General features: G+C 39.2%; 1 protein-coding gene across 6 annotated transcripts in view; it reads left to right on the top strand.

The window, feature by feature from the left end:
* LYST (lysosomal trafficking regulator) overlaps window positions 1-25,983 on the top strand; it is a 151,348-nt gene that overhangs the window by 64,967 nt on the left and 60,398 nt on the right. For all 6 annotated transcript variants that reach the window (XM_079106876.1, XM_079106880.1, XM_079106879.1 and 3 more), the window contains 12 exons: window positions 309-554; window positions 998-1,171; window positions 1,989-2,138; window positions 4,576-4,713; window positions 9,217-9,415; window positions 11,987-12,118; window positions 15,132-15,753; window positions 16,433-16,610; window positions 18,345-18,514; window positions 19,795-20,025; window positions 21,749-21,915; window positions 22,622-22,774. In XM_079106876.1, the coding sequence (XP_078963002.1) occupies window positions 309-554; window positions 998-1,171; window positions 1,989-2,138; window positions 4,576-4,713; window positions 9,217-9,415; window positions 11,987-12,118; window positions 15,132-15,753; window positions 16,433-16,610; window positions 18,345-18,514; window positions 19,795-20,025; window positions 21,749-21,915; window positions 22,622-22,774 (2,560 nt within the window). The remainder of the gene's footprint in view (window positions 1-308; window positions 555-997; window positions 1,172-1,988; window positions 2,139-4,575; window positions 4,714-9,216; window positions 9,416-11,986; window positions 12,119-15,131; window positions 15,754-16,432; window positions 16,611-18,344; window positions 18,515-19,794; window positions 20,026-21,748; window positions 21,916-22,621; window positions 22,775-25,983) is intronic.

The following is a 25,983-nucleotide window of genomic DNA, read 5'->3' as shown; positions in this document are numbered from 1 at the left end:
GTCAGTAGTGATGGTAAGTGATTTCATGTTTATTCTGAACTGACCAAAACTAGAATCCTTCTTGGACTCGATGTGTTTATATTATCAGTCACAACTAAGTGACACTGATTTCCCTTGTGGGAAACAGCCTTGCTTCTCATGTTCATCTTTTTTCAGTACAGTAGACATTAAAAAAATAATAATAAAAAAAAATTAAAAAGACAAAGACTAGCTGGGTGTCTTTCCATTTTAAAATACTTATTTCCTAGTTGTTGACTTAACTTTTTAAACTTTGTTTTATGACTAACGAAAAAATATTCATGTTTCAGGAAAGTCTTTCTGTTGTTTATACAACTTATTGTCCTGCTCAGTATACCATTTATGAGCCAGTGATCAGACTCAAAGGTCAGGTGAAAACCCAGCTCTCCCAAAGACCCTTCAGTTCAAAAGAAGTCCAGAGCATCTTGCTGGACCCTCCTCACCTGAAGAACCTCCAGCCTACTGACCTGAAAACTGTTCAAGGCGTTCTGCACGAGATTGGCGGAGCTGGTATATTTGTTTTTCTCTTTGCTAGGGTAAGAATCACTGATTATGGTTATGTCTAAAAAGAATCGACTTCTTTATTATTGATGAAGGGTTCCCTGTGAATCACAAAAAACTACACCCAACTATAGTAAGATTTTTAAAAATCACATATTAAGGATGACATAAAGCTTTCTGCAACAGGTAATTAAGGTTTCTTCTAATTTATGAAGATTTTAGAAGTTTTCTATACTCCACAAATGTAATTAGAACAATCAGATGTTATATTATGACATTTTAAATTGCCTTTGCATACTATAATAATGACATAAAAGAAATATAATTTTAGAAAGTAGATTTGTGAAGAGTTATCCCTTAAATCTTTTTTTAAGAAAAGAAATACAAAAAGTTTGATATGAAACATTGCAGGTAATCACATGTTAAATTTTTAGTCTCAACAGATTAGGAGAAAAATGTATTCACCTTTTGTTTTTAGGTTGTTGAACTGAGTGACCGTGAAGAAACTCAGGCATTGGCTCTGCGCGTCCTGCTCTCCTTAGTTAAATTCAACCAACAGAGGGCTCATGAATTAGAAAACTGTAATGGGCTTTCCATGATTCATCAGGTGTTAATCAAACAGAAATGCATTGTTGGCTTTCACATTTTAAAGGTATGACTTCTTAAAGCTGATTTTCATAGTTTCTAGAGTCTTCCAATAAGAGTTTGGGGTTTCGGTGATTCCTGAAGAAAATCAAGGAAATTCAGTATTATATATTTAAGCAAACTAAGGTAACTTCTTGGTTCTTTCCATCATTTAAATAATTATATTTTTCATTTTAAAAAGCACTTTAGACAAGTAAGAAAAAATAAGTCAAAAATTTTAGACTTGGATGGACTATAGATGTCCTCCTGACTGGTGCCTCATGCTGTGGACTGATGAAGTGGTCTTGTCCCACAGTTCTGGAAGAGATCACAGTTCATCGGGTACTGGAGGCATACCGTTGCATCGGGCAGTGCTGCTGCAAGTTAGTTTTAAAGTTACAAATGCCTGTGTCATTGTATATTTAAATACCCATTTAGCTAAAAGCTGGATGGTGACATTGGTGGAAGTATTTTTCTGTGGGTAGTGGTATTCTCAAAAAAGAAGAAGTTGATTCCTCTATCCTTACTCCCACCCCACCTCTTTAAAGTGTCAAGATCTATACACTTCTGACATGAATCCTTATTGCTAATACCAGATTATTTCCTTTTAAAAAATAAAAATAAGATATGGGTGGTTTTTGTGTTTGAAACTGAATAATTGCTTACAAATAGTTGAAAGTTCAGGATTGTGAATTGCTTCACAAACAGGCATTTTGTCAAATGTTGAATTAGTTGCTAGTTTTCCTTTTAATTTAATGTTAAGACTGCAGATTGAAACCTTGATGTTTCTGTTGAATCGTTTGGGCACTCATTAATCATCTTGTGTGGGGACTGGTTTTCCACAGGCCCTTCTTGAAGGTTGCTGCGGGGAGGACATTGTCCACATCGGCGAGAACGGAGAGTTCAGGTTGGATGTCGAGTCCAATGCTATAATCCAAGATGTGGAACTGCTGGAGGAGCTCCTGCTTGACTGGAAGATATGGAATAAAGCAGAGGCATGTTCTGTGTCTTCTTTTTCGTTTTTATTGTGGTAAAATATACATAACATATAATTTACTTTTTAAGCCTTTTTTAAGTGTACAGTTCAGTGGCATTAACCGTCTTTCTCCATGATCCTTTCCGTCTTGTAAAGCCACAACTCTGTGCCTGTTGACAGTAACCCCCGCTCCCCTCCCACAGCCCTGCAGCCACCCCACCGTTGGTTGTACTTGTTGCCTCTGTGGACTCTAAATCGCTCATCTCAGTGGGATCGCGTAGTGTTTGTCTTTTCTAATTAGCTCACTTCACTTAGCATAATGTCCTCAAAGGTTCATCCAGATGTAGTAAGTGTAAGAATTTCCTTCATTTTCAAAGTAGAATAATATCCTATTTATGTGCCTACCACATTTTGCTTTTATCCATTTACCATCAAGGGATATTTGTCTGTGATTAATTAGAATATAACAATATTATCAGCAAATATAATTATTTGAAGAGCAATTCCAAGTATATCACCTTCAGAATTTTTAAAAAACTGATTATTTCCACTGGGTATGGTGGTGCATGCCTGTAGCCCCAGTTACTTGGGAGACCAAGGCAGGAGTATTGCAGTTTGGAGGCCAACCTTGACAACTTAGCAAGACCCTGTCAAAATAAAAAATAAAAAGGTCTCAGAGTATACCTCAGTGATGGAGCACTCCTGGGTTCAATGTCCAGTACTGCAAAGAGAGAAAAATAGAAAGAAGAAAAATTGATTATTCCCAAATTTGAGTACAGTCTTCAAAAATTTACACATTACCAATAATGAGTTGTGAAGAAAAAAATCTTTTCTAATCTATCATTACTAATAATACATTAGTTCAAAAATGCTAGAAAAGGGGCTGGGGTTGTGGCTCAGTGGTAGAGCACTTGCCTAGCATGTGTGAGGTACTGGGTTAAATCCTTAGCACCACATAAAAATAAACAATTAAAATAAAGGTCTGTCATCATCTAAAAAATACTTTAAAGAATGCTAGAAAAGAATTATTTTCTACTCATCCTATAGAAAAATTATAAAATTGTTATATGAAGAGGAGTCAGCCACAAACTTAAAGAATTAAAGAGTGACTTCAAGCAGCTAACTAAACTACTGCTGTTTTTCTGTGTGTTGTGGTATTGATATTTGTCAGTTTTTGTTTACTTTGTAATTTGTCATGATTTCTCATCCTGAATAAAGATTCACTTTCAGATCTAAAAAATAGAAGATATTTGTATTTAATGTTGCACAGAAAATAAATACATAACAGTGATAGCATTAAAAAATTAGTGAAAGATTAGATCAAAGGCTTTATAAATATTTAATAAAGAATATGCTCAATTGGAGATTAGAAGATCTAACTAAATATTGGACAGTTTATTTAGTATTTCAGAAGAGCATGGAAATTCAGGGTTGTTTGTTCTAAAATTGTTTATCAAATTCAGAAGTGATGAAATACACATACACTTTGATGATGGATTTGAAATAAGTGTTTCCTTACCTAATTAGTTGTTTTTTAACTAAATGTGGTTTGTGTTCTTGGTCATTTGTTTTCAGTGGCACTGTTTTATTTTGGTGCTCTATGTCGGACCTGAATCAGGTGTTCATGCTTGCGCTGCCTCGTCTCCTCGTTGTCTTGGGCATCTCAGTTCTATCTCCTGAAGAGAGCAGCCTTGCTTAGAGTGGTACAATTAAGTCTGCCAGTTCTTGGCTTTTTTATTGTTCATTACTGTCAGATAATGAGAGGAGAAATAATAAGACCTGCAGCCCAAGCCAGTTAGTCTTACGTTTTGTTGATACCTTATTGAAAGATCAATTAGAGGAATAAGATGAGTTGAAGATAATCTTTCCATATTTATTACCAATGAGATTCTTTTTTCTTGGTATTATGGATAATTTTATTGATTCAATATAAGGGGAGCATTTTAAGGCACCTTCAAGGGATGCTAACTACTCTTTGAAGATGCACAATTTGTAGTAGCTCAGAGAATTCTATTATTTGGACTTTAAGTGAGTTAATTCAAAAATACTTCATGTTGTACAAGATTCTAATCACTTGAAATTTCTGATTTTAATAACACCACTCTTTGAACAGCTATTTGAAAACATTTGTATTGGCAATATATGTTTCTTTAATTTGAGTAAATCCTTCAAGATAACTCACCTTTTTGAAAATATTTATTAATGCCATGAAAAGGGTATTGTACTAAAGCACTTAATGCAATATTGCATTCAACATAGAAATTTAGAAATGACCTATGTACAACAAAAAATAACAGTTGGGGAATATATTTTTAAGATAAACTTTTTTCAGGCGAATTTAATCTTTGGTGTTAAATATGTGTGCACAGTGTTGAATTGTTATTTTGGTAGTCTTCTGAAAAGCCTGCCACCGTTTCTGAGCATCTGTGTGCTGACTCGTGTGTTTGCTTTCTCAGCCCGGCGTGTGGGAGACTCTGCTCGCAGCTCTGGAAGCCCTCATCCGTGCCGAGCACCAGCAGCAGTGGTTCAACACTCAGCAGCTGCTGAAAGCCAGGGCCGTGCACCGCTTCCTGCTGACCTGTCAGGTTCTGCAGGTACCCGTCCCGTGCCTTTGCCCAGCACCTTTCTGCTTGTTTCTCTCTGATAGCTCAATTCTGTGAGCATCGAGTCTTTGTGGCATTTTTTCTCCTTCCTTCTTATCTATTTCCAGGCTCTTTCTTTCTTTTTGCCTCTTGATCTCACACTCTCGTCTTTCCCAACTCAGATTGTGAGAGAACAGCAACTACTGAGCTTCTGAGGTGTTTCTTCGTGTGGTGGGATGTGATGGTGATCCCACAGTCCCTTGACCTGTGACAGTGGCTAACGCGTCTTAACTTGTTGCGTATTCATTGAATAGCAACTTACAAGTACATGTTGTTGTAGTAAGCTTTGTTTGCTGAAGATCTGCCAGAATTAGCCTCGTGTCTAATATTGCAGAGAAAGTAAACCAACAATGGGGTTAGCATTTGTAAATAATAAATAAATAAATCAAAGGCTGTATAAATATACAAAAAAGAACATGCTCCATTGGAGACTGGAAGAGTTGTACTAACTAAATATTGGACATATATATTGAGCTAACATTTAGTCAACTAAATGTTCAACATTTATCAACTAAATGTTCAAAAGTCATTCTAACTTTGTGAGTTACATTGTAGTATCTGTGCTAGGGCCTGGTTTCCAGTCAAATTTTTGTCTTTGCTTTTACAGATGCCCTTTTACCTGGTTAGTTGGTATGTTGGGCTATTTTCCAATTTTTTAAAACGTCTGAAGCCTCTGTTAAAAGTTAGATAAGTACATTTGTTCATGGGATTAGTGATTTTCCATGTTTGTATTGTCTTTGCTTCAGTGGCACTAGGGGCTTCTTATTGTGGATGAGCTGAGGTTCACCCTCTGTGATATCCTTACAAAGGCATATACCATCTGATGGCCACACGGCCTCCTCTTATGCCTCTGTTCCCCTGGCTTCCGTTCCCTTCTTTACACAAGTGAGGCTTTTTCCCACTCTAGGCACAAGATGTTCTCTTGGCCTTCTGAGGTATTGATCCCATTCTTGTCATCTGGCCAACTCTTGCTTATCCTTCCTGCTTCAACTTCAGCCTTGCTTCCTGAGGGAAATCTGCCCTGCTCTTTCCATCTAAACTGGCCCCTTCCCCTGTGTACACTGACTGTGCACACAGATGAGTAGGCTTTTGTTGTTTATAGGATTACAGTCGACTTCCCTCTGTAAACCTCCTGAGGCAGGGATGTGTTTTTTGTTGATCACTCCATAACCCTGGTACCTGGCATACAGAGCACCTAATAACTATTTGTTAAACGGACAAATTCTGAAAAAGAGGCAAGAGCACTTTATTGCCTTTCTTGGTCCTTGTGGAAATTAGATCATTGTCTTCAGAAATACAAGATCGTGGGATGGAGGTGTGTTTCAATGGTAGTGCACTTGCCTAGCATGCACGAGGCTCTGGGTCACTTCCCTAACACTAAAAACAAAAACAATACAGTGTGATGATCTGCCACGACAATGTTTTATGTACCCTTTATATATCAGTTTTCTTCTAAATCTTTGTTTATATCCATTTTGAAATTTATTGACCAATTTAAAATTAATTTATATGACAATGCGAGAGTCTTATTCATGTTTTAACTTTGAGACTTCAACGTGTATATTTTCATTTCCATGTTATTTATAAAAATGATAGAAAAATCAAGGAACCAATTCCTTTTCCTGAGAAGTATATTTTGCTTTACCCCTCTTCATTCAAAGAGCCCATTTATCAAATTAACAGCTGTTTATTAAGCATGGCTTTACCTTGGGTATTGTGGGAAGTATATAAAGAATGCAGTCAGTCTTTGCTTTAAGGAGTCTGAGTCTCTGTGGTATTTCAGGAAGATCAACAAATGGGCAGTGCATTGGCTGGGAGGAGTTCATCAGTCTGAGAACAGTGGGGAGAACCTGATGTGAGGCACTAAGGGTCGTGTGTAAAGGGAGGGAGCAATCATGAAAGGGATCTCTGTTTAGATGGGAGCTACAGTGTCACATGTGACATAAAATCTCAACCTGGGATACTAAAAGACAGTATCAAAAGGTGGTAACTGAAGCAGTGAGGACAGATGGGGCCACGGGGTGGACAGATAAGGTGAGGGACGGTGGGAGCTGAGGTGATGGGCCCACGGGATGGACAGATAAGGTGAGGGACGGTGGGAGCTGAGGTGATGGGCCCACGGGATGGACAGATAAGGTGAGGGAAGGTGGGAGCTGAGGTGATGGGCCCCATGGGATGGACAGATAAGGTGAGGGACGGTGGGAGCTGAGGTGATGGGCCCACGGGATGGACAGATAAGGTGAGGGAAGGTGGGAGCTGAGGTGATGGGCCTTACGGGATGGACATATAAGGTGAGGGAAGGTGGGAGCTGAGGTGATGGGCCCCACGGGGTGGACAGATAAGGTGAGGGAAGGTGGGAGCTGAGGTGATGGGCCCCACGGGGTGGACAGATAAGGTGAGGGAAGGTGGGAGCTGAGGTGATGGGCCCCACGGGGTGGACAGATAAGGTGAGGGACGGTGGGAGCTGAGGTGATGGGCCCCGTAGGGTGGACAGATAAGGTGAGGGAAGGTGGGAGCTGAGGTGATGGGCCCACGGGATGGACAGATAAGGTGAGGGAAGGTGGGAGCTGAGGTGATGGGCCCCGTGGGGTGGAGGGCTGAGGTGAGGGCAGTGGAAGGCTAAGGTGTACTTCTTAGAAAGCATCCATCCTCAGGGTGTGAAATAGGAAAAATCAGCAATGGGAAGAGGTTAGAAAGGGTAACTGAAGAGGAAGAGACGAACCAGGAAATGCAAAAGCCACAGGCCAGAGGAGGGAAGAATATGCACAGAAGGAGATGGTGCCTGGAGCCCAGTGATGTAGGAAGTTCAGAGAAAATGCTGGCTGAAATGGGCTATGAACTGGGACACTCTTAATGCCTTTAAAATATATCAGTACTGTGGAGGAGACGAGGATCAGATTTCAGGGCCTTCGGGCAGTATGTGAGGTGGATCATGGGAGGCGGTAAGAGCAAGCTACTATTAAAGTCTAGCAGCAAGAGCAAAGAGAAGTACACTGTTACCAAAGACCAACGTGAGGGATTTTCTTAAAAAATGAAATGGAATACCGGACTGTTTCCAACGAGTCAGTGGAGCTGGCAAGGGCGAAGAAACTTGGGCTGGAATGGCTTAGGAAAGAAGAGTTGCGACTACAACCAGGAGAGCTGGGGAGGTCAGGAAGTGCTGTTCAGAAGAGAAGCAGATGGTGTGGCAGAAATGGCTTTGAACTGAAAGTCGGGAGACGTATGTTCTTGACTTCGTCTAGCCCCTCGACAGTTGGGAGACGTTGGCACAGGGGTTTGTGTTTGCTTCTGTAGACTCCGTGTTCTCTTGCTTCTCAAGCAGCCAGACTGAATTGTGTCAAAATCAAAGTCTGCCTTTTAAATACTCTGATTCAGCAGGACTCGAGAGTCAAAGAGGAGTCGATGTAGAAACATGTACCTGGACATAGGGAGAAGGAAGACGAGGAGGCTCGCCTCCCAGTCCTCGACCTGGAGGCTACTGCTGCGCTCTGGGAAGGAGGACTGGAGGGCTCTAGTACTCACCTGGCGCTCTGTCAAGTCTCCTTATTCCAAGCAGTAGATGATGCGGTGGAAGGAGATCAGAAACCTGAATTTAAGTTATAGGTGCGCTACTTATGTATTTTCTGTGTGACTTAAGCTAATCACACAACTTCTTTGAGTTTCATATCCTAGAAAGAAGAAAGAAAATCCCTTTAGAGCCATGGTGGGAAAGAGCTGTGTAAACCTGAGTACAGTACATATGTAACTAGTTTTATGTGCCAGAGGTTTCCCTGTGGATTCCCTAGAAGAGGAAGTCGTAGTCATGGCAGTCATCATAGTAGTGATGGTAGTACTAACAGTAGTTGACATTATAGTATTGTGAGCTCAAAATTTTCAGATTTTGGAGCATTTTGAATTTTCAGATTATGGATGTTCAACCATAAAGTGTATGCAAGATTCCAAAATCAAAACACTCTGAGATTTGAAGCACTTCTGATCTCACAGACTTTGGATATGTGAGCTTACTAGGCATGAGGCGTCATTCTAAGACCCCTGTGTTCCTTTCCTTTTAATGGCCCTGCAAAGTAGCATCAGTGATTTTTCCATGTTACAGGGAAATCGGAGCAGGAGGTGTTGGATAACACACCTGGGATCACGCCGCTAGTGAGCAGAGGTGCTGGGGTGAAAACCTAGGCAGTTTGACTTTTGAGTTCATGCTCAGGAGTGCTGTAACATGACTGTCCTCAGTCTTGTAAGACGCATGCGCTAAAGTTAAACTGCCGTCGCCTTTAATGAACTTTTAATGACAAGATTACTGGTCTTGAAAACTAGCAACTCAACTTAATGGTAAATATGTCTGATTAGAGTAGTATACCAACCGAATCCTATCTTTAAAAAAGTATCTTATTTAAATGAAAAATGTTGTTTAACTGTTCTCCTGAAATCTAAAGAGGGTTTGATTTTTATTTTTTTCAGGAACACAAAGAGGGGCAACTTACATCCATGCCCCGAGAGGTTTGTAGATCATTTGTGAAAATTATTGCAGAAGTCCTTGGATCTCCTCCAGATTTGGAATTATTGACGATTATCTTCAATTTCCTTTTAGCAGTTCACCCTCCTACTAATACTTACGTTTGTCACAACCCCACAAACTTCTACTTCTCTTTGCACATAGGTAGGTGTGGCATTTCTGTTCGCTCTTTTGTCTTGTTCAGCCCACTTGATCCACATTGATATTGTTTGATATCTGTTGAATGGCCTGTCTGAGCTAGAAACTGCCCTAATTACACACGTACTGGGGTAGGAACAGAGCACAGGGTTTTGGAATGAACTGAATATGGTCTCTGCCTTCAGGGAGCCTAGGTACCTAGAGGAGAAAGGTGGTACACACTCCAATGACTAATAAAAAACAATATTTGGTAAGTGTGTATTGGAAACAAAAGTAAAACTAATGAGATTTCAGAGGAGAAAGGGTTTCTCAGGCCATGATAGAGAGGGAGTATTTAACAGATTACGTGATTATCTGTTGTAGGCACTGAGGAATTTACATAGAATTTCACAGGTAGAGTGGAGAATTAGCATTTCAGGCAAAGAGAATGACTTGAAGAAAGGAAAATAGAGAAAATAGAGAGTAATGAATTTTTCCTAAGTTATTTTTATATAGGACCTATGATGGAGAAATGAGAAATAATAACCATATTAAAGCATTTATTTATTTATTTATTTTCCCTAAGGTCATGTTAAATGAGTCCTTTAATGAAAGGCTAGAGATTTTGAACTTATATTCTAGTTAGAGGTCATTGAAAGAGATTTGTTTTGTTTTATTTTGCTTTGCTTGTTTACTTGTTTGTTTTTGATCAAAGACATGTGATATAAACAAATTATTGTAGGATTCAGGAACAGGAAATTAGGAGCAGTAAGATCAATTATGTGATCTATCGAAGAATGAAATAATAGAGGTAGGCATAGTAGCAGGGGAATCGGAAAAGAGGTATGAAAGGAGAAATGAGAAGTCAGCATGGGACGGACTGGGGGTTAGGGTGGAAGATGAAGGCTTTGGTTTGATAAAGCGTGCTGCTCTCGAGGTGCTCTGAAAAAATCGTGTAGCAGGCAAGTAGAAAGGAGGGTTATAACATGGAGGTGGTTACAAGGAGCCACCTGTACAGAAGTGAGTTTCAACCCAGAATAGATGAGATCACTGAAAAGCAGTGTAGAGAGAAAAGAAAAGAGGGAGCCAAGGCTAGGACACTGGAAATATCACTATTTAGAGGTCACAATAGGAAAGAGAAATCAGTATAAGAGAAGATAGAATAATAAAGAGTTTTTAAAGAACTAGGGCAGAGCAGTGCTGTAAGAAAGCAGGCAAGAGTGAACCTATGAAAAACCTAGGTGGTAATTTAGAATGGAAAACCAGTTATAGAGCAGTCTTTTTAAGAAGTCTAATAAATGAATAAAATGAGCAACACTAAAAGTCCAAATGAAATTAGATAGCATGACGTTGTATTTGGTCCAGCACATTAGTGGGTTCAGTACCTTGCAGAATCCTAGGAGCAGGGTAGTTGCAAAGTCGAGTAAAATGTTTCCCTCCCTCCCAACCTTGCAGCCTAGTGAGGAGAGAGAGGTCTAAGCAGGTAATTGTACCACACCTTTTGGAAAGCACAGTGATGTGGAAGTCAGCATTTTGTTTCCTGGTGGCAGAGAGCCTGCTGAGGGCCTAGGGGATAGAGGTTTCCTAGAGGAGGTGATGCCTGCTCTGAGTCTTAAAGGGTAAGTGGGCATCAGAGGGAAGGGTGTCCAGGCAGAGGAAATGGCTGCAGAGGGAGCTGAGAGAATTGGTGCTGCTGAATGGAAGAAACCAGACTGGAGAGGCCTGGGGACAGACAGACATGGAGATGCTTGTGAAGGAGGCATCAGAAAGCCAATGGAAGGTTTTAAGCAGAAATTGACATTTGAGATAGAAAATTCTGATGGCTGTGAAAGTTGAGAGTGACAAGATGTCATCAGGATGCCACTTAGAAATCTGTGACAGCAATCCAGATGAGAGTTGATGCAGCACCCTAGTAGGGAGGGAGAGAGTTGAGGGAACCAGAAATGAAGTCAGAATCGCCTGGTGACTGACTTGACACAGATGAAGGAAAGCTGGTGGCCCAAGTGGCTTCAGGGTCACCATGGGAAATAAACAGGTACTGTTGTCAAACTAGCCAGAGCACAAAACTGGAAGAGTGGATGCAGAGCAGAAGGACGTCCAGTTCAGATTTGCTGCATTTGTGGTGCATTGAAGAAATCAACACTTGAACTTATAAGGATGAAGCTCAGAAGGCAGATTGGGCTGAAAGCATTAATCTCAGAGCCATGTTAAACACTAAAGAGGGTGTGTAAAAATATATAAGGCACCATCTTTTCCTCAAGGAGTGAACAGATGAATGTCTCTGGAAAGATCATAGTAACATTTTAAAAAGAAAACAGAGGTAAAGCCATGGAAATAGTCCCTAGTGCTGTGGAATTGAAGGAAAGCAGAAGTGAATGTGTCCAGTAACAATAACAACAAACTCTGTAATGATAAGTCATCACAGAGCAGAGTGTGAGTACTCACAGCTCAAGAATACACTAAAATAAAGTATAACACATGTTTTCTCTTTGAACATGTTTTTGAAATTTGTATTTAATGATTTGCTTTTAAGGTTATATTTTTGTTTTATCCCTTTTTAATACTTTGCTGTCTCAATTTTTTTTTTTTTAATTATAGATGGCAAGATCTTTCAGGAGAAAGTGCAGTCAATCATGTACCTGCGGCATTCCAGCAGTGGAGGGAGATCCCTTGCTAGCCCTGGATTTGTGGTAATAAGCCCGTCTGGTTTTACTGCTTCACCACCTGAAGGTAAAAATAGCAATAATGAAAGTATACCCCATCCTGTTTTAGTTCTAGACTAAAATAAATGGAAAGTTAAACTTAAACATTATAGAATATATTTAAAGAACACATTTTTACTACTTTCTGGTATCTACAACTCATACGTACTCTAACAAGAGCTATCCAGCACAAGTCCCCTGGAGAACAGAGAGTGGCCGAGACTCACTCTTTCTTGCTCTGATAGTCTCTGTCCTCTCTTATCACAGTCCTGTATCTTTCATTAAGCCTCTGATTTAGTTCCCGTTTTCTTCAAAATCCTGCTTTCTTTGTCTTACTCTCTCCTTCCCACTCGAGCACGTCCTCTAGACAACTTCACTGGTAACGGATGGACATCCAGTTCTCCAGCCTCACATTCTTGTCCCGTCTGCCATGGACATGATCATCAGGAAGGCCTCCAAGCACCAAGCACCCCTGAGACCCCAGGGTTGCACTCTTTATTCTACCTTTATGATCGATTTTTAGATCACGTTCATCACTCGGCAGCATTTTCGAATATATCCATGCCTGTCTTTTCAGGTCTTTTGAGCAGACTCTTTTGGCAGCTTTAGCCCCAACCAATAAAGAAACAGAGTCCTCTGGGGATGCACAGGAAAAAGGCAAAGGGGAAGCATTCCTTCTTTCTTATCCACTCTCTGATCATAACCTCCTGTCTTTCTGATTTTTTTTTTTAAGGTTGATTTAGCAGACTTTGAGATGTGGTCTCACTACAGTGCTCAGCCTGATGTTGAACTTCAGATCCTCCAGCTTCAGCCTCCCTAATAGCTGAGATTATAGACATGTACCACCATGCCCAACTTTTCTGGTTTCTTTATCAAAATCCCAAGGTTTTTCTGCCTCTGCTTTCCTATCCAGCCAAGATCCCATTAGCCTGTAACTTTGATAGTTTTCTCTACACCATCTTTAGTTTCCTTGTCCCTTGGCCTGTTGGTTTTCTTGACCTGAAAAACCCTCACTTGGCCTCAGTCTGACCAACGTCACATTGCTGAAAACTGTAGCAGAGCTTTTAATACTGCCCTGTCACTTCTGTTCGTTCAGAATCGCTTCCTTCTTCTGTTTCTGTAGGAAATATAGTCAAGTCTTTATATTGACAGTACTTTTCTGTGTTCCAATTACTTGTAACAAATACGGGTCTCTGCTTTCCTAGAAAAATAACTGGCAAAGTTTCCTAGTGTGAACTGGCCACGTGTCTTTCCCTTTTTGACTGCTGTCTTCTTCCCTGCTGGAACATTGCTTTTGTTGTTGGTTCAACCTGGCCTTGTCTCCAGCTCCTGTGCTAATTATTAAATCGTGTGGGGAAAATATAAGTATGGGAAGATAGAACCAGATATATGAGTATTGATCTCCAATTTTGTTTACCTCTCAAAGTGTTTCTGTTATTCTCTAGCACATTTTATGGTCTTTCTTTATAGTGTCTTTTTTGGGGGTGAGGGAAATACCAGGAATTGAACTCAGGGGCACTCAACCACTGAACCACATCCCCAGTCCTTTTTTTGTATTTTATTTAGAGACAGGGTCTCACTGAGTTGTTTAGTGCCTCACCAATGTTGAGTCTGATTTTGAACTTGAGATCCTCCTGCCTCAGCCTCTCAAGCTGCTGGGATTACAGGCGTGCACCACCACACCTGGCTCATTATAATATCTTAAGGCTATGTTTTAATTAGTTTTATAGAAAATGTTTATTTTTTTTAAAAATCATATGCATCACTGTGAAGCATTTTCAAATATGATCATTCCCTGTTTTTTGATTAGGTTCTTTTGACATCTTTAATCCTCCAGCCAAAATTCAGAAATAAGAAAAAAACACTGGGCTCTGGATCTATATTATAGCCACAAACCTGTGTACTAGAGCAATTCATTCAGGGCCTGTTTATTCTGTATCAGTGCTTTTCAATCTTCAGTGTCCCCAAGAAGCTCCTGTAGAGCTTGTTAGAACACCAACCAGTTCCTGGGACCCTCCCTCCTACGTTCTGTTTCAGTAGATGTAGGCTAGAGCCTGAGAATGTGAGTGCCTCACTGCCGCACGGCTGATGCTGGTGCCCATGCTGACGGTCAGCAGAGCACACCTTGACTGATGTGTACCTCTGCCCTAGGCACTTGCAGTGAGAGGGTTTCTGGTCTCCTGCATAGATAGAGAAGCAGTAAATTGAAAAGCCATAGCAAGAAGATTATTGTTCCTCCTGAGAGCAGCAAGAACAAGAAATGGAAGACACACACACATAGAATGGTCTATGGCTCTTTAGTAATTAATAAGAACTGCCATTTATTGAGCACTTATGTGCCAGGCACTATGCTAGGGATATCTCAAATATGATCTCTCTTCATTCTTACAGCAACCTGCAGAGTAGATATTCTGAACCCTCATTTTATGTTTGCAAAACACTGCTCATGTGGTACAGTTGAGTGATCTAACTAAGGCCACTGAACTAAGAGAACTGCCATTTGAATCCAGTTAGCTCTAGTTGTAAAGCCTTGGCTCTCCTCACTATAACAAACCGTATCCATGTGTCTGCTGGCCTGAATACATTGTTTCACTCCATGCATTTAATTTCAGCAGAACCACTAATCCTAATGACTTTAAATCATGTGGTCAATATTGCATTTTGTTAAGGAGAAAGTAAAAGGCATATATTCTTGAAAGATTTTAATAAAAAGTGGCAAAAAGAAAAATGATTCTATGAGGCTAGGGTTATGGCTCAGTGGTAGAGTGCTTGCCTAGCACATATGAGGCACTGAGTTTGATTCTTAGCACCACATATGAATAAATAAATAAAATAAAAACTATCAACAATAAAAAAAAAAATAAAGAAAAATAGTTCTAGCATTTAAGCATTTTAAGCATTAGTTGCTGGGGAAATTAACCTAAATAGATTCTTTAATAGTAAATAGGCGGGCCATCACCATGACTGAGACTTATAGTGCACAAGAGAAGTGATCCCTTTAAGTAGATTTTTAAGTAGTATTTTTCTATTGTTCTTCCTAGGAGATAGTTCCTCCACGGTTATTCCACAACCGATGGCTGCCCACTTGACGCGTTCCAGAAGTCTGACAGCATTTCCTACTTGTCCACAAGTGCAGCCATTAAAACGAACTGGAAGTTTGGATTGTCATATTGACAAGTTACAAAACATAGATACTTATGTCGCTCTCCAGCCAGAGACACAGAATCCTTTGGGGGAGTTTGATGTGCTGAAAACAGGCAAAGAGGATCCTTTCATCAGTAGCTGTGAGTCTGCCAAAACTGTCTGTGAAGTGGAAGCTACTCTTGCAGCCCAAAACTCTGCCAGTGTGGTCCCAAAAGGAACTCTGGGATCTCCTTTGGTCAGAGTAGATCCCAAAGACCTAGGAGCAGAACCCCGGTCAGAGGATGATAGCCCTGGGGATGAGTCCTGCCCACGCCGACCAGACAACCTGAAGGGACTCGCCTCGTTCCAGCGAAGCCACAGCACTATTGCAAGCCTTGGGTTGGCTTTCCCTTCCCAGAATGGATCTGCAGCTGTGGGCCGTTGGCCAAGTCTCATTGACAGGGGCACTGACGACTGGGAACACTTGGCCTTTTCTCTTGGCTATGAGCCCACCTACAGCCGTGCTATAAGTGCTCACAGGTACTCACATGTTTTGGTGCATCCTCCCTTTTAAATGTTCTTTGAAGAATTTCTGCACTTCTAGAAATGTCTTCATTATGCCACTTCTGATATTACATTATGTTAATACCACACAGAAAGTGCCTTTCTCTTCATTGTAATAGATAGTTTTGAGTTCCCCCTGCAGCCAAAGGTTTAAATAGCTCTCAAAGAAACTATCTCTTGTGATTAATTTCTTATAATTATTAGAGGAAAATCCCTTAGTTCAGGGAAACAATCAGATTGATTCTTGTTCCCATTGGCATCTCAAGTGGTACTGCCCCGTGGGATCTTCCATGGTGCCATGAATGTCTTCTCTGTGCTGGAGAGTACCGTAGATGCCAGCCCTGTGCCTGTTGAAACATGTCCAGTGCCACTGAGAACTGAATTTTCAATTTAATTTAAAATAGTTTAAATAGCACGAAAGTCAGTAATATCATAAACACAGAATAGAATAATGTTTAGTATACTATATGCCTAAAAATGCCAGTGATAAAAAGTGATGGTAAGTTTATTGATCACAGTTCAATTAGGAAACATTTCCTGATCCTATGAGATTTGTTTTACAAGTTAAAATAACCACTCAGCACGGTTCTTAGGGTAATCATCCTGTTGTTTTCCCCCTGATACTGTCAGTGAGACTTTCTGGTCTCTGTTGTAGTGTGACTGAAGACTGTTTGGTACCCATATGCTGCGGACTCTATGAACTCTTAAGCGGGGTTCTCCTCATCCTGCCTGATGTCATGCTGGAAGATGTGATGGACAGGCTTATTCAAGCAGACACACTCCTAGTCCTCGTTAACCACCCGTCGCCAGCTATACAACAAGGAGTTATTAAAGTAAGGGCAGATACCACAGGAGTGTTGTTTTAATTCAGAAAATAAACATATGCATAATTTGAAAATTTGAATACTTATGTAGACTTGAAGCTTTATTTTATATTTAGGAATAATGAACTAATTTTTTTATTTATTACTTATATTTTGTGTGTATTATCCAGTTTTAAGTTCTCCATATATTTATTCATTTCAGTGTTTTTAAATCTACCAATAAATTCATGTATCTAAACATTTAGTCAATCTACATCACAAAAATTTACAAGGTATGTGTGGTTCATTGGAAATCTCTCCTGCAACAGAGTATCAAATTTTAGTTTAGGTGTTAGTTCAGATGTCATCTTTCTGAAAGAACTTCCCTGATCACCTGATCAAAAATTACTTTCCTCTAGTCCTACTCTTTATTTTTCCTATCAAAGCATCCTATTTATGTCTTTTACTTAAATTTCACTTATTCTGTGGACTTCTTTTAACCTCTCAAGAGGAAATAAACTCTGAGTGTGCATATCTTGTATCTGGCATGTAAGAATTGTACAAAATAGATGGTTGAATCAATAAATGTTTAATATGAATGTCTTCCAGTAGAAAGCAATCAAGCCCTAAAATGGTCTTTTAGAGATTCTCATTCTCTTTAGTTTGTCTGAATGCAGACATTGTATAACCACTTGCAGTTCAACCTAGTCCTTATTGTGTGCTTCCGTTTCATATGCAGAACACTGGGCTAGTTGCTCTGTGGGGTGAAGAGGGGAGTCATAGGAGCCCCTGCATTGGAAGAGTGTAGTCCAGTGAGGAGGAGGGTCACGTACCCAGCCATGTAAAAGACAGGGGACTCTGATGAGTGCTACAGAGTAGTAGTGATAAAGAAGAATGGAGGCGGGGGGGGGGGGACTGGATAGTATGCTGTCCACTTAGGAAGCCTTTTAAATAAGACAGTGACTATAGATAGGAGAGGGAGAGGTGGACTTGCTCTCATAGCAAGCTAACATAGTCAGGAGAGAGAGGTGTGTGACTGTGTCACACGAGCTCACCTGGAAGTCCAGGGGGAAATTACCAAGTCCTCAGCCTGGAGTAAGGAAGTCAAAGTACAACAGATGTGAGAGACTTTTGCTGGGATGGAAGAGAGATATCTTCATAATTACCGGTGGGGATCAGGAATAGAAAAGCCCAAAGTGAGTTTCACCGTGAAGTCTACGGGGATGGGGCCAAGATCCCTCTAAGTCCAGATCCATGGGAGAAGTGGGTTTGGAAGGAAAGTAATTAATTGAGTTTTATACATGTTGTCCTTTTAAGAAGTTATGAAAGGTGGAAAATCAGGCCTGTGTTCAGGATAAACAATCTGTCAAGAAGTCTGGAAATAGAACTGTAGGCTAAATATACGTAGATTTGCAGGGAAAACCTAGTGCACTGGTTTTATTTCCTTCAGAATGAAGCACCTATATTCGTTCCACTTAAACTCCACCAAGGCTGCCAGTCTGCTCACTGTCCACACTGCTGACAAGGCCAGTTTTCCCATCACAGCAGTGTTAAAATCTCTAAGACAAGAGTCACCACTAGCATTCCACAGTAGTCAGAGACAAAGTTCCTTTTACCACCGAGGGGGCCTTTCATTGAGCTATGTTCTTCTATATTTATGGATAAATTAGATAATAACTTATAAATACAAGTGTGATATACTGACATATATGTATTATGTCAAATTTAATATATGATCTAAATTGACATAATTTTTTTCTTTAGCTGTTACATGCATATTTTAATAGAGCATCTAAGGAACAAAAAGATAAATTTCTGAAGAATCGTGGCTTTTCCTTGTTAGCCAACCAATTGTATCTTCATCGGGGGACTCAGGAATTGTTAGAATGCTTCGTTGAGATGTTCTTTGGTCGACGTATTGGCCTTGATGAAGAGTAAGTCGGTTCTTCTACCATAATTGTTTTGGCGCTTTTTTTTTTTTTTTGTCTTAAATGTAAAATTTAATAAATATACTCTTAAGATTACTTGTCAACTTTATAAAAAAATCTGCTGGGCTGGGGATATAGCCCAGTTGGTAGAGTGCTTGCCTCACATGCAAAAGGCTCTGGGTTCAACCCCCAACACCACAAAAATAAAAAAATAAAAAAAATCTGCTAAAGGTCATTTTCCAGGTAGATAAATTTGTTATTTTTCATATAATATTCTATCCAATTACTTCTTCCTTGCATTTCACTTACTAGCTAGAAACTAGAAACAGGTAAATGCTGTATCCAATGAAAAAAAGTGATAAATTAAGATTTGGCCCATGGCGTGAACATAAGAAAGGTTCCTAAAAGGAGAGGTGGCTCGTGTGCCCTTCACCACAGCTCACGGGAGTGGTCAGAGCAGGGCCTCTTCCCTCCCCACAAAGCCCCCGGTCTTCTGGAAGAAGAGGGAGACCTTCGCCTGAAATTCCTTCGTGTCCTAATTCCTGAGATTTGGCCCTGGAATGGTGTTGTAGGATTAGCAAATAAGTGCAAAAGTCAAGGAATATTTTTCACCCCAAAGTTTCGCAGAAAAATTACTTTTGTTTTTTCCATTTATGATAAAATGTGTGTCTACTTATTGCAGTAGACAGATTCAGATCCTGAGGAATTTACTTATTTATTGGGATGTCAGTAGCACTTTTCATTTGCATACACCTTTTAGTTTTTTTCAAAGCAATTCTGCATTATCTCATCTGATTCTTACAACAGCCTTGAGAAGAAAGTAGGGCAGATATCACCACACATATTTGACAGGTGAGGTGCTTAAATAATTTTGCTGCATCACAGAGGCAAATAGTTTTGGGACAAGAACTCAAGATTAATTCCTTTGTCTCTTTTTACTAACTTGTTATCTTTTGAATCCTATGTAAAATAACAGTAATAATCCTATATACTTATTATGTTAGCAAGAGTACTTTGGATATGAATTAAAGTCAGTTAAATATATAAAATGGTTTGCTTATTTTGTTTGAATGTTTGCATATTTATCTTGGGATGGACTTCTGGCAACAGCTTTTATCTTATTATTAGAGAGGGTCTATAATCTTAAAAAAGGTTAAGAATCCTTATTTCCTGAATTTATTTTTTATAGCTTCAAAATCAGGTTAACAAAATGGCCCATAGTTCCATTTTTTCTTATTTCATCAATATTGCTTCTAATGTGTTCTTAATTTTATTTTTTATTATAGATTTGATCTGGAAGATATAAAGAACATGGGACTTTTTCAGAAGTGGACTGTCATTCCTATTCTGGGACTAATAGAGACTTCTCTATATGACAACATACTCTTGCATAATGGTCTTTTACTACTTCTCCAAATTTTAAATTCTTGTTCTAAGGTAGCAGACATGTTGTTGGATAATGGTCTGCTCTATGTGTTATGTAACACAGTAGCAGCCTTGAATGGATTAGAAAAAAAGTAAGTTTTAAATTATTACTTAAATTTACATCTGCTAAGTCCTTTAGAAAAAGAAACTTTAGTAAGAGCTAACTTTAAAATGTAACTTTCGGTAATACTTTCAAAGTTCTTTCCCACAAAAATTTTGAAATTTGCTTGGAGTAGGCATACTTTCCATAATTTCCAACAGAGTTTAGTTATGAAGAGAGTATTTGTGTGACCTGTTTTTAGATATCTAGAATTTGAAGACAGGTAAGTTTACCCCCAAATAGATGTGCTGTGCTTCCACCATAGGATTATAAAAATTACTATTCTCATCATGAATAGGAAATTGAGGATTAGATACAGTAGCTCATTGACTATCACACAGCTAGTAAACAAGAGAGACTGGAGGGCTGAATCTGTCTCCCTGCAGAAATCTGTGTTTTGAACTCACCATGGTATCCTATTAGTATAGTCTATCACTGTTCCTGTAATAAATTAATTTATGATAGTCATATTCTGTCACTTTTACCATAAATAAATTTCTAATAGTCAAAAGTACCTTGGCAAAGGGCTGCCACCACTGATTAACAACTTTAAAAATATGTTGAGATTAGATTTTTATTCAGAATTTATATCTTTGATGTCTACATCAAATTAGATGCACATTATGGTGCACAGCATACCATTTTACTAGCATATGATAAAATATAAATCTTTAGAAGCACCATTTTGTTGCATATTAAAGCATTAAATGTTACCTGTATTCTTTCAGAGAGAGGAGAGTGTATCTTTAGTGATTCTCCAGGCCAGAGACTTCTTGTACTCCCTCCAGTTCAACTTTGATTGGACACTCACTACATTTGGCAAGTGAGAAATAAAAAGAAATACCAAATATTATATTTCCTCAAAATGCTTAGTCTTGATTGCAGTACAATTTATGAAATTGGTAAATTAGAAAGGGTACCTGCAGCTTGTTCTGAAAGTAGTTTTTGCTTCTATTTTATAAAAAAATGTATTGTGCTTGTTGATAATCCCCATGTGCTACTTTATATGCAGTTACCATGTCTAACCCTTGCTTGATTTGAAAAAGAAAAAAAAAAGGAGGGGCTGGGGATATAGCTCAGTTGGTAGAGTGTTTGCCTCGCAAGCACAAGGCCCTGGGTTCAATCCCCAGTGCCGCCAAAAAAAAAAAAAAAAAAAAAAGGAGGGAAGTCCATAGGCCTAATGGGACACACTGAAGTGTTACCAAGGCTAAAATTGAAGGACAGAAGTAACTGATTCATACTTAGTATATATTTTGAAATGAATAATACACATTCAAACCTGTTATCTCTTTTAATCCTTAAAATAATTATAGTTTACATAAGTGAGGTTCAGAGGGCTAAGTAGTTCCCTCAGGTTCACCTTCCCTGGGGAGCTTCTCTTACTGTTTGACTCACACCTCACGTTCTTCACCCTTAGTGTAGGCTGGGAACCTGCTTCCGCGTTCCCATAGTACCTGTGTTAACCTCTATTGTCGTGCTTACCACCATTTACTATTGATAACAATCTCTTTCCCTGTCGGCCCTCTGCAAGATTATATTTTTGACAGGAGTCCAAGTGTATCTTCTCATTTTTATTCCCAGTATGCAATGTGCTCCCTGCCATAGAGTGAGCATGAATAAATATTGGATGAATGCACACAGGTAGAATGGGAATTTAAACCAGTTCTTGTGGTTTAAGTTACAAATGTCTGGCATTGTGTTTTGGTCACCTTCAGCCTTCCTGTGAATGAATACAGATTGCTTGCCTGTGACATACAGCAACTTTTCATAGCAGTGACAATTCATGCGTGCAGTTCCTCGGGCCCACAGTATTTTAGAGTTATTGAAGACCTTATTGTGCTCCTTGGATATCTTCAAAATAGCAAAAACAAGAGGACACAGAGTAAGATTTAATTTTTATGAATCTGGGAAGTAGCCAAACATTTTATTTGGGTCTAATTTCTTTCCTCTTGGTAACTCTTTTTTCTGAAGGTTTAACCTTAACTTTGTGATGATATTGACGGGCTTTAAAAGGCAGCATTTTGGAGTGGCAGAAATAGTGATGCCTTGACATAGTTAGTAGCTGGCAGCACATCATCGGGATCTGCCAGAAGCCCCTGGCTTTTCTTGCCAAGTAGGATTGAAAGTCTATGTGGAATAGTCATGCCCTTTAGTTTTCTTTAATAGCAGATCTTAAAGTGAAGGTGAAACTGGAAATGTGAGAACTGGGGGTTGAACCTCTGCTGTAGGTACCAAACAAAGAATGTTCTTTGAAACAATTGTGTAAAATGATATAAATTCATGAGTTAATTTTTTCCATTAAATTTTTGTAGAGACCATTTGAAAATTTGCTTTAATTGCTTTTAAACATGGTTTTAAAATACTGACTAGCACTGAGAACCCACATTGATCAAACATTTTAACTTAAAAATTTTTTAAATTAATATTTAATAAAACATTGTTTATGGATATTGTATATTATTTGGGATATTATTCAGATATTAGATACCTAAACAATATTGGATATATGAACTATGTAAAAATTTTAAAAGTTCAACTAAAAGATTAGAAACCTTCGCTGGGTAACAGTCAGTCTCTTCTCTTTTTAGATATGGCTGTTGCACTGCAGCTTAGAGTCCTCCAGGCTGCCATGGAATTTATAAGGAGCACCTCGAATCATGATTCTGAAAACCTTATAGATCCATGCCAGTCACCTTCTGCTCCCCATCATGTAGTGTTTCAAAAGCGGAAGAGCATTGCTGGTGAGTATTAAAAGGACATTTTAATAATGATAAATTTAAAGTGACTTGACTTTCCTATATTCTGATCTCCATTCACATAATCTTAAATATTTCCCATCTTAAAAAGTTAAGCTATAAAATTTGAGAAAATTTTCCTCCCAAAGGAAACTATTCCACTTTATTTTCAGTTCTGTTCTCAATCAGTTATTTCTTGAGCCATCTACTATGTCAAACACTAGGTTAAATTTTGGAGTTACAATGATTAAAAAACAGATTCTGCCCTTGAAGAGATTATCAAATAATAGGAAAGTATAGAGGGTTGGAATAGAGTGTAGCAGGGCGACTAGATATAGCTCAGGGGTGAGGGAGGTCTCTGTGGAAGTGAAATTCCATTATATCATAACAGATGAGAAAGGAGTCAGCAGGTAGAGCCAGAGGAAGAGTGCCATAGGCAGAGTGAGGGGCATGTGTCACAGGTCCAAGGTGGGAGAAGAGCGAGGCTTGTTCAGAGAACTAAAAGAAAGCCCTCCAGCTAAATGTGGCCCTGGAGGAGAGACCAGATGAGGATGGCGTGGGCCAGTTCGTGGATGATCACAGAGAGCACATCAGGGAGTTTGGAGTTTTTCCCAATGGGAGGTTGTCAAAGTTTTAGTCAGTGACGTGATCTAATCCGATGTTCATTTTGTAAGGGTGACTCTGAGCCTAGCATGGTGGCACACACTTGTAATCTCAGCTGCTTGGGAGGCTGAGGCAGGAGAATTGCAAGTTTGAAGGCAACCTGGGTCACTTAGTCACTCTCTCAAAATAAAAAACAAACGGGCAGTGGCACAGCACCTGCATTCGATTCTAGTGCTGCAGGGAAAGATGCCTCTGGCCTCTAGATAAGAGTCTGAACTGGAGGATAGAAGAGATCGTGGGAGGGAAGGCGGGAGGCTGCTGCAGTACAGGCAGCCGAGGACCTCTTGCTGCACCCAGGTGGAACGCACCTGGCCTCAGACATGCTGTAAATTAGCATTTGTTATCAAATAATCCTCATTGATGTTAACAGGCCTCCTTAGGTTTTCCACAAAACCTGCTACTTCCTTCATACAAACGATCCAGAAAGATAACACCACAAACAGGATACATGTACACACATGTGCGCATGCACACACACACACACACACACACACGTGTACATCTGCGCATAGTAGACTTGCATATGTCTCTACACGTGTGTTCACACATCACTTAAGTATCTCCAAACAGAGTACTGGTGTCTTTCTTAATTACCCTTATAGACTTAAAAACTTTTAGTGCCAGATCTTTCTTCTATTCACACTGATCCAATTATTTGTTTTCAATGCTGTGCAAAATTTTAAAGTCATAAAAAACTCATCCATATAGAAAAATTTATGAACATATGTTTTAAAGTAATACAAGTTTAACTTTTGCTAAATTAAACCTCCGAAACGTTCATGTACTAAACTTTCTGCCCCGATGTCTCCTTATTTACTATCTAAGCTGTCTCTCCTCCTGAGCTGCCCTACCTTTGTACCTCTCTCGTCTCAGGTAGAGTTATTTCCTATCCCAAGTCTAGTCTGCACAGCTTCCTACATGCCAGCAGATGCCTTGTGAACACCTGCCTTTGCAGGACCCCTTCCTGCAAACAGCACTGAGTTCCCTTCTCTTCAATGAATAGAGTCCCAATTCCGTAGCCTCTGTGGCTCTTCTTGGCATTGATATATTTATTTATACACACACACACACACACACACACAGAGATACAGGTGTAATTTTGCCTAAATGGTATCATGTTCTACCTACTACTTACAAACTGATTTCTATTTCTAATTAACATATGAAAGGCATCTTTCCATATTAATAAACATTTTTATTTTAATGAATTCATGACAATCTGTTGTGTTGATGTGTCATGATCTTCTTCCCTTTTATCAATAAGCAAAGTTTTGTAACTTGTTTGTTTTTGCCATTATAAGCAGGACAGTATAGTACTTTCTTTTAAATGTGTTTTTTTTTTTCTTCCTTGCTTATAAATATCAAAAAACTTTACATGTCATCTGAATGCCTGAAGGTTGAAGAATTTAGCATTGGGATATTATTTATGTATTGATTATATGTACTATACATATATTTCTAAATTGTCATTCATATAAATGGTAGATAGTTGCATTATTAATATAATTCACATACAAATGAATTTCCTTTTTGTTTTAACCAATAAAAATACTAACCATTAACAATTTTTTATTCTTTATAAAGAATGAGGGAGGCATCCTTTATTTAATTTAATCCAGAAAATAACACTCTTGATCCATTCATTCAGCCATAAAATAATTATTGCCGGGCATGGTATCACACACCTGAAATCCCAGTGGCTCAGTGGCTCTGGAGGCTAAGGCAGGAGGATGGTGACTTCAAAGCTAGCCTCAGCAAAAGTGAGGCACTAAGCTACTCAGTGAGACCCCATCTCTAACTAAAATACAAAATAGGGCTGGGGATGTGGCTCAGTGATCAAGTGCCCCTGAGTTCAATCCCCAGTATCCCCCCAAAGATAATAATAATCATAATTATTGAGTACTAACCATGCACTGGTTACCATTTTACCTGTCCTTTGGGAACTTGGACTAGAAATAAGCAATAAGCATATAAACAAATATTTTGAATATAGCGTGAGATAGTGATAAATATCCACCTGTGAGGTAAGTTCTATTTTATTTCTAATCTACAACTTACATATGAGGAAACTGAAGCTTAGAAAGAAATGCGCTTAAGGCCACATTAGCACCATGTGGCTTGACAGCATGAGTGCTGACAGTCCCCCATTTCCCAGCATGCAGTGCTGGAGAGGACAGCATTGCTCGATTCAGTGCCCTGCCCTCCCTCTGGATGACGACGCTTGCTCCCCAGCGGGAAAGTGGATAGAGACATGGACATCAGAAAGAATCTGCCTGAACTGAGGACACTGACTGGCAGTATCATTCTTGAATGTAACCAGGATACAAACTTTTCTTTTTGCCTGTTTCTTGTCTTTTTGTTGTTTTATTTTGTTTGCCTCAAAGGTGACTCTACCCACCAAAATGTATTAACTCATTAAGAATTCTGATTACTAAAATACAAGGCAATCTAAGATATCATTAAAAATTTTAAATGTCTTGCAGGACAAGTCATTAAAACCTATTATAGTTTACTCATACATAAGTCATTTTTATGGAAGTTATTTATGGAAA

Source organism: Sciurus vulgaris, assembly GCF_902686455.1.
Source record: "Sciurus vulgaris genome assembly, chromosome: 12".
Taxonomy (NCBI): Eukaryota; Metazoa; Chordata; class Mammalia; order Rodentia; family Sciuridae; genus Sciurus; species Sciurus vulgaris.
Note: the sequence above shows the minus strand (reverse complement) of the source record. Positions and strands in the feature narration are given on the sequence as shown.